The sequence below is a fragment of the Lepidothrix coronata genome, unplaced genomic scaffold (genome assembly GCF_001604755.1).
Source record: "Lepidothrix coronata isolate B3197 unplaced genomic scaffold, Lepidothrix_coronata-1.0 Scaffold46, whole genome shotgun sequence".
NCBI lineage: Eukaryota > Metazoa > Chordata > Aves > Passeriformes > Pipridae > Lepidothrix > Lepidothrix coronata.
Window position 1 is genome coordinate 4,607,506 of NW_016690226.1, and position 8,995 is coordinate 4,616,500.

Consider the following 8,995-nt stretch of genomic DNA (forward strand, 5'->3'; position numbering starts at 1 on the left):
AGAGAGAGAGAGAGAGACAGGTTAACTTAGACTAGAGTGCTTCAAAAGACTTCAATAAATCTTTTCAAAGTTTTAAAAAACCAAAACGAAAACAACCTAACACTAAAAACTTTAACTTTTAATAACTCTGATTTGATCAGGTAGTTAAGTATACTGATAGCATTGGTTGTTTCACTGTGCTTTTTGGAGTGTATTTGCTGCAAATCCAATTATGTTTCAAATAAAACCGGCACTTACCCTCTTTCTTCCAGGAATGCCACATCAGTGTTCAAGTCAGTCCTGGCACTCCTTGAACTGCCCTGTGAACATAAAGTGCCCTAAATTAGATTTTGTGTTAATCACATAAATAACCTTTAACCTCCTGTCTCAGAGGCAAGTTGGCATTTGTCCCAGAGCTATTACTACAGAATAATTTCCTCTTACCTGTCAGCTGCCTACAAAGCAGACTAGTCACTAGCTGGGCAGGGACAGGAAGGGTCCTCCTCCTCTCTGCAGGTTCCTGCAGATCTTCTGCAGTCTCTGTCTCTGAGGATCTACCAAGTTCCCACAGTCATTGGGGTTACCCTTAGTTCACCCAGGAAGTAGAGCAGTTCCCCTCTGGCCTGGCTGCATAACTAGCAATAAAAGATTGTTGTAGCTTAATTTGATCCCTATTTAAAAAAAAAAGTCATTAGTAATTGCATAGCTTTGCACTGACCTGGGCCTATGGTTTTTTATGCCAATACTTGAATGGACATAAACATGTTAAATGGGTGTAGAAACAAGTAGAATGGGGGGGAGTGACGGGGTGACAGGTGTATCTACTGGAGTGGGCAATGTGGATGAAACACCACATTTGAGTCCCATGGCACAGTGAGAATACCTGCACACTTGCCACCAGTGGCGTAAGAGTCAGACACCAGTACAGATACACTCTAAATCCAGAGCATGCCAGTAGCTACAGGACAATCACGTGAAATACAAAGATCAGAAAGCTACAGCAATATTGCCCCTCTCTCCCTTCCTCCCTCGTAAAATATTCAGTGAAGGCTACAGGAGAGAGAGGCAGCAGCAGTAAATATGACACAGTCATGCACACGGTACGTGATTCCCCCACCACCCACGGGGTTTGTCACTCACATATGGGAATGAAAAAAGAAAAGGGCAGCATGTATGGGTGTCTGCTCAGGCTTGAGGTTTTACAAGCCTGTGCAATATGTGAGATAATATGTTGACAGTATTGCAGTAGGGGAAATATGAATGGGTGGATAGAGGAAGCAAGGTGGCCATAAAACTCTTATGCACTGGCTCACCTTCAGGCCATGCTTTTTCAGTACAAGGGGTTAAACTTCTTCGGGAGAGACAGAGGAGGGTTTGGCAATCACTAAATCAGTGACACACGGTGGCTCCTTCACTGCTTTGCACCCTGTCTTTTTCTCTGTCCTGACACTGTGCTGCCTGGACAAGTGAGAGTGGAAAGTCAGTGAGTGAGAGCTCCAGTTGGTCCCTTTCTGCAACTTCTTCAGGTGGAGCATCCCCCTCTCCTCACTGTAATCTCCTGACATTGGAAAAATTAGCAGTCCTGTGTCATGGATCAAGAAGTCCTGCAGAAAAATGAGGCAAAACCACCCAAGAAGGGTTTGGACAGCTACACAGTGGCTACTGCTTAAAGTAGATGGTTGCTGCCCTTCTGTTCCTCACAAGCAGATATTTTGGTGGCTGCCAAAATGACCAGGAATTGCTACTGAAGTACTAATGTCACTCCCTTGCTTCTGAGGCATTGGGATTACTCACTGCCAAGATCAGTGGTGTTTCCATTCTCTGAGGGCCTCCTGACCATGGCTGCTCTGAACTCCTTCCTACAAATGATACCAGTGGAATAATGTGAATATTGCTCTTCCTTCTAGAGCCTGCAGCAACCATTATCCCTTTCCATCACCATGGGCCAAGGGGCGTTCCCTCAGGGTACTTCACTCAGTTCCCAGTCTTCCCACTCTCCACTTGTTCTGCTCCTTTCCTATATAAGCAACTGTTTGTAAAACACTGATTGTGATTTAGCAGAAGACCACTTTTCTGGTGGTCTTGCAAGCTCTCAAATCAGTGCACTAGCACCAGAGGGGGAAGGGTTTTTATAGAGGAAACTTGTTAGCATCAGAGAGGAAAGAAGGACAATAACCTATTTGAGTCTGAGAAAACTGGGGCAATTGGGGACTCGTCTGCCAAAGCCTTTTCACTTCACAGTCACTGCCAGGACATGTCAGACCAACTATTCAGTGCTACTGCAGTCCCAGCAAGGATCTGGGACACAGAGCAGCTGCAACATCATGGCACCTGAGCAATTGAGCACCATTTTATCCAGGTTTTGCTGGATTTGCAAGAATTTACAAGAATCTGCAAGAAAATTTGCAAATTTTCTGCAGTCTCTGAAGTTTCTTGTTTGGTAGGAGACAGTGATGGCTCCTTCCCCCTTGCCAGTGCTCGCTTTTGCTGGACCTAAGGAGGGGACTTGTCACTTGAAATCTCTGAGCCTGTCCACCCCTGCAGGGCTCAGTCTTTGTGCAAGTGGACTGGAATTTTGGAGCAGTTGCAAACACATTTCTGGCATTCTTGCAGTACAGGGGCCACCACATTCAGAGGATGCCAGGTCATGCTGCTGCTACATTTCGTATCAAAAACAAAGTGTTGTTGCTTTGGTACTTACCTTTCACTCAGGAAAGACCTGACTCCTGCAACCGGTGCGTTCAACCCGAGATGCACCTGCCTGCAGCTCTCTTGCCGGCAGCATGAGTGCTCTGGCCGGCTGACTCAGCTCCTGGATGGTCAGATGTGACTGGGAAGTACAGAACAGCATCCTCTGGGACATCTTGCATGTGGAATGAACACGTGCTCACTTCCTGTCCTCCTTCCTTTCTTTTCCACCCCTCTGAATCTTTCACACCACAATACTCCATACCCTACTGCACCCAGCACATGGCACATGGCTGTACACACATCCCACACTCTGTTTGTGCCCAGGCACCCCGTCTGAATGCCCACGTGGACAGCACATCCCATGACTCTCCAGCAGTCACCTGTGCTTTGTAGATTAAAAGGCTGGTATGAAGGTAAAAGGCTGGTATGAAAGTAATCCTGTTCCCCACGAAAGGTCTCAGTGAAGGACATTAGCAGAGACCTAGGGAGCCCCTCCAAGTGCTGGGCCAGGCGAGGGGGTGACGGGGACAGGATCACAAGAGCAGTGCATTGCTCTGGCACCAACACCAGACATGGGTCACAGATATCAGCTGGAGCTAACAAAACTGGATATCCCCACCTGTGCAAAGTGTCTCCTTCTTCCAGCATCAATGCTCCATGGACTGGTTGCAAAACAGTTCATAAAACTTTCTAGCTCCTTGGGCAGCAAAGAAAGGGACCCACAAATCAGCATCTGCAAGTGCAGAAGGAAGGAACGGAGGGAGGGAGGAAGAGCAAATATCCGAACTGTGACTTTTGTTGTCTCTGCAAAAGACTTTTTTTTTCTACTTCTCTTATTTCCTTGGAAAAAAAAAAAAGACCTTTTTTTCCTAATTTTCTTCTTTCCTTGTAAAAAATAAACAAAAACGGGCAGCACAACACTTCCTGTCAAGTTTTGACCCAACTGCTTTGTGCAACAGTGCTGAAGAAAGGGAAGTTTAAGATGGTTTTAAACTCGCCCAGTACAACCATTGCTAATCCTGTACTGGGGTACAGTCCCCCCATTCCTCTCCCCTGACAAACCTTCCTGATTAGTTTCTGTCTTCACACTCAGGCTGACTTCTGCACCCTAATCTCCAAACAGTGACCTCATTGCCTTGTTCAACTGGTGAGAAACTACAGTAAAATGGGAGAGGTAAACAAAGGGGGGGGAACTAATGGCCAGAAGATTTAGGAGGTAGGAATCTGCTCCTTGCCGTCCTGCTTCCATTGTGTGCCTGAGCTTGAGAAAGTGCAGGCTGAGCCTCGACAAGGTCTTTTCTGTGACGGTTCCTCTGGAAACTCACTCCAGTCCTCCAGATGGTGACTTGGGACAACCAGCCTACATATTATATACCCACTAGTACTAGTCCCAGGGTTCTAGTCACTGCTTGTCACTGCTACAAATTCCATATAGTATCAGAATTCACCCACCTTCTGCAGCAGGAGCTCTTCATTCCCAGGCCAACCGTCTCACCAAAATATAAATACTAAAACCAAATGCCTGTTTTGTCACAGAGCTGAATCTGTGTCTGCTCTGTGCAGCCAGCAGTGTGCCCACCGCTAGCTGAGCTGTAGTTCATGCTCATGCTGATTAGAGAAACAGCAGTAACAGCACTCTGCCTACAAGGAGTATGTTCAATACCATTACACAATGCAACCTTCAATATCCTCCTTTGGTACATGTTTCAAAGTGTCACCCCGTTCCTGACCCTGACAGATACCTCCAGGTCCTGGGCAGCAGCAGCTCAACTCACATTGAGTGAGTTGAGTTGAAGACATTAGTCTTTCCAGACACTCAGTAAACACCTTTGTGTCCTTTTTCTTTAGAGGAAGGGGTCTTGCTGAGCTCACCCTGAAATATATCACCCTGGACAAAAGGGCTGAAAGGTTAAGGAGCTCCAGGGGGTGGATCAGGAGGGAGCTGGGGGCCAGGCACCGGCCAGAACCAAAGCTATAAAGGCAGAGAGGGGCAAGGGACCGCATTCGACACGGATGCTGCATGTCCTGCCTCACATCCCACAAACCCTGGGATAAGAAGAAGATGCAGGGGCTCCAGTCATGGCCTTGCTCGTTTTTCCTCCTCTTGGTTCTGCTCTCTGCCAGCGTTCAGACTGTGTCCTTACCAGGACAGAGGCTACAGGTAGGAGGGACTGGGAGAGAGCTGAGGGAGGTTTCAGAAGTGGAGTGACAATTTGGGGAAGTTGTGTTTGAACCTCAAATGAGTGGTGGTCCCAAATTTCAACTACTGGAGGCTGCTGTCTATTCTCACTGCTCCCTCCCCTTCAGTCCAGCAGCCTCAGCTCTAGGGTGACTTTATAACCCAGCTCCTAAAGAGCATTAGCATTTCAAGACGGGAAACACAAAAGCTTTTTAGTGCTCTGCAGAGGATTTTAACGGTAAAGAGCCTGCCCCATCTAACCCTGCTCTGTGTCAGCAATGACCAGAAATCACAGGTGTATCTCTCATCATGTTCATTGCCTGGTTCTGACGTTTCAGAGAGAAGATGTATCCTGTTTGGCCAGGATTTTTGCTCCTAAGCTCAGTATTGCCCCTCAGTAGACACTCTTTAAGGCCAAGAGCCGCAGTCAGGATGCCAGCTAAAGGCTTCTTCACTTGAGTAAATCTTTTATCCTCAGTAGTTTCAGCAATAATATTTTTGGCTTTCAAATCTAGACAGCTCCCTCTTACCCAAACCCTAACCTGAGCCCCAACACCTTGCCTTCACATAACCCTGGGAAAACTCCAGGGAAGTAGTCAGGACGTGAACTAAAATCACAAGACTGATCCTGGTATGACTCACCACTTTCACTCCTCGCTGAAGATGCCCGTGTCCGCTTCAGTTAACTCGCTACCGCAAAGAGCTGCACAAAGGCATCTCCAGCCTTAGCTCAGCATCCATGTGAGAGACAGATGTGGAACGGTTACCATAGGCTGCTTCCTAGGGCAGCCAAGCTGTGCCTCTACTGCGCCCAATGCACCCCTCAACCCTTGTCTGCAGGCTTCCAGCAGTGCTGGGGGTGTACAATCAGCAAAGATGATCTAGAGGATTCCTGGCAGATGGGGAGTCCCCCTTCCTCACACCTGCTGTGCTCCTGCCTCTCCCTCTTACCAGCAATTTGAGACAGGTCCATCCTTCCCACCAGCCTTCTGGAAAAAATGAAATGCCACACAGCAGCCTGAACACACAGAGGTGCTCAGCATCCACAAGAGGAGCAAGGACCGAAGCCTGTTACCTTCCAAATCCAGGACTGGGAGGGAGGTGTATGGCTTCACAAGAGCAGGACAATCTGCATGCAGGCGGAGGCTCACAGCAGGTGCCTGCTTGCTGTTTTCGACAGCAAAGTCATTTCAGACAGCAAGAGCTGGTGATCTAGCCCTTCCCTCTGTCTGGATGCAATGTCACAGGCACAGTGCTGTGTGCAGGCATCACTTTAGGTCCTGCCTGACCCCTAAGGAGGGTGCGGGCAGTGGAGTACAAGGGGGTACAAAGCTCATAGCCAGGAGCAAAGGGATCTCTGCTCTCACCCCCCTCTTCCTTCTGTTTATCCCAGATGCTCCTTTCACGGTTGCTGCCTCTGGAGCCCGAGTCCACACTGGCCGAAGAGGACACAAAGGAGGGGTCCAGCTTTGGGCCTCAGTTGGTCTTCTCCACCCTCCCCTTCCTCCCATCTGGTGCTAGAGCTGCCCGTTCTTATCTCTGGCGCAAGACCCTCGCCAGTCGCAAGTGGGCATTGCCTGGAGATTGGGCCTGGAAGGCCATGCCCAGGGGCTGCTTTGGGCTGAAACTGGACCGCATCGGGACCTTCAGTGGTTTGGGGTGTTAGATTTGGAGGGGCTCTGAGGTGAGAGGGCCAGCACTGAGGGGGCTCGAACAAGCGGGCAGGGACAAAGTTAAGGGGAGACTTGAACGCACAGATAGCGAGCAGATGGGGGCAGCGGGGCAGGCTGTGGGGCCACCACCTGCCAGCAGCCAGGGCCAGGGCCGGGACCAGGGATCCCCCGCGCTGACGGGGCTGTGCTGGGGCCCGGCCGGGGCGGGAGCAGGCGGGCGGGACGCCGCTGGGCGGCTCAACAGCCCCGCTTCTCCACAGCCAGGGGCACCTAGGCTCGGGAACCGGCACGGCGCACCGCTGGACGAAGCCCCGAAGCTCCCGTCCCGAAGGAGCGCGGCGGCGGCTGCGGGGAAGCGGCGCGGCGGTACCGGGAGGAGCTGCCCAGCTCCGCAGCTGCTCCCCTCGGCCGCTGGACACCCGGCTACGCCGGCAGCCCTCTCCCCTCCTCCCCGCGCCTGAGGACTCGCTGATTAAACACGCTGTACTGTTTGCCGCGTCCGAGCTCGGCGGTGGCCGCCCCCCGGCCGCGGGGCGGGCGGGAGGCGGTGGCAGAGCGGGGCCCGCGCCCCCGGCCCCACGCGCGGGTCCACACCGGGCTGTGCCGCCGCCGCCATTCCGCGTGGGGCGGGCGGCACGCGCGGCTGCGGCGCGGTGCTGCCGGGGGGGGGCGGGACACGGGTGAGGGATCGACCGGGCACCGGGGTAAAAGGGCCGCGTTGGCTCATGCCGGCCGCACTCTGCCCCCGCCAGTGCAAACACAGGGGCCTCCTGTTTGCGCTGAAGCTTCCCCCGGGGAGCCTCCCTCGGTGGGCTGCGGCTAGGGCACCACGGACCCCGGCACGCGTTCGCAGCCCCGCTGCTGTACCACGAGAGCCATCATCATCCTCTGGCCTTTAAGGAAAGGTTGTAACCTCAGCTGGGTCTAAACTTAGCCGCAAGCACCTCGGCAGTACCGGGAATAGCAGTGGTATAAGGAGAGTTGGGTTACGTTTGAGCTGTGTGACCCCTCTCTGCCCCCCACCCCAGTACCTGCGTCGTTCCCCCAGCCCGCTCCCCCCTCTTCATCATCAAAGACCTGCTCAACCGAGCAGCCAAAGGGACGTTCCTCCTTCCACCTCTCCCCCCCGCCCTCCGCCAATCCAGATTTCCATCCGTTACAATCACCGGAATCTATTAGAATCACAGACTCTGAGTTGGAAGAGACCATACTGTTCCCACACCTTCCTCCTGGATGGAGGGGATTTGGGCGTGCTGTGGGCGTTGTACCTAACGCGGGTTTGTCCTGCCGCCCGTGCCCCGCACCGAGCCGGCAGATGCAGCCCGGCAGGACTCCGAGAGGGAGCCCGGAATGGGGGACGGGGAGCTGGGCAGCGGCCATGCCAGGAACCCTTCCTCCTCGCAGGCAGCCGGGGAAGGCGGGCCGAGGCGGCAGACGAGCAGGATTTCCGCCGTCACGTCCCGCGGGCAGCGGCACCAGTGCCGCAGTGCCTCATTAAGATGGTGCTCACGCCGCAACTCGGCCGGGGCCCCTCCAGGACACGCCTGGATAAACCCACCCGGGGAGGGTCCCAGGCGGGGGGCGAGAGAACTCCCAACCAACACCTGCAGCTTCCCAGCGCCGGGGGAATGGGAGATGCAAAGGGGCTGCTCCCTCGGGGTGTCCCCAGCATCCCTGCAGCCGTTTTCCCCTTGCTACCACAGAATTATAGAATGTTAAGGGGTCGGAATAGACCTTAAAGATCATCTAGTCCCAGTCCCCCTGCCATGGCCAAGGAGACCTCCCACTAGACCGAGTCGCTCAAGGCCTTATCCAATGTGGCTTTGAGCACTTCCAGAGTTGGGGCATCCACGACCTCCCTGGGCAACCCCTTCCAGCGTCTCACCACCCTCACAGTAAAAAAGTTAATGTTAATATCCAACCTAAATTTCCCGTCTTTCAATTTGTACCCGTTACTCCTTGTTCTATCACTACAGTTCCTATCAGAGAGTCCCTTCCCAGCTTCTCTGTAGGTCCCCTTCAGATACTGGATACTATTCCATGCAGGAGGGCGCAGGCTGCAGCCGAGGGTTGGGGGGTGCCTGCCCTTTGTTACCAGGTGAAAGCAGCGTACGCCATCCCCCGGGGCAGCAGCGAGCCTGGCAGGGGCAGCCCATCACCGGGCGGGGACGGGGGGGCCCCTCCCCGCCTCCTCAGGCAGGGCCGCAGCCGCCCATTCTCGCCTTGGGGGCACCTCCCCGCAAAGACCAGGCCATCTCTCACCACCGCCATCCCCACCGCCATCCCCACCGTCTCGGCGGGAGGAGGGTGAGTGCCGAGCCCCGCGGACCCGCCGTTCCCGGCGTGAGGCCTTTGTTGCCGGGGGGCGGCGGGGCGGGGGCCGCGGGGGGGGTCTGGCAGCCGCACCCGCAGCGCGAGCGCACGTAGCCCGGCCCGGCCCCCGCGCTCCCATTGGGCGGCTGCGCGGCGGGGC

The 8,995-nt window shown here is 53.8% G+C and overlaps 1 protein-coding gene and 1 long non-coding RNA gene across 3 annotated transcripts; one reads left to right on the plus strand and one right to left on the minus strand.

The window, feature by feature from the left end:
- Window positions 1-15: 15 nt before the first annotated feature.
- LOC108497232 lies at window positions 16-3,326 on the minus strand. Of its 2 annotated transcripts, XR_001874718.1 has the most exons (4): window positions 2,681-3,326; window positions 1,774-1,838; window positions 424-614; window positions 16-299 (listed from the first exon to the last, which is right to left on the minus strand). It is a non-coding gene; the product is annotated as an uncharacterized LOC108497232 (long non-coding RNA). The 2 variants fall into 2 exon arrangements; XR_001874717.1 differs by lacking the exon at window positions 2,681-3,326 and having other exon boundaries at window positions 1,774-2,417.
- A 1,024-nt stretch (window positions 3,327-4,350) lies between these two features.
- LOC108497230 (C-type natriuretic peptide 2-like) lies at window positions 4,351-6,556 on the plus strand. Its single transcript, XM_017814680.1, has 2 exons — window positions 4,351-4,831; window positions 6,243-6,556. The coding sequence occupies exons 1-2, from the start codon at window positions 4,691-4,693 to the stop codon at window positions 6,513-6,515; spliced, it is 414 nt and encodes a 137-aa protein (XP_017670169.1). The 5' UTR covers window positions 4,351-4,690; the 3' UTR covers window positions 6,516-6,556.
- The last annotated feature ends 2,439 nt before the right edge of the window (window positions 6,557-8,995 follow it).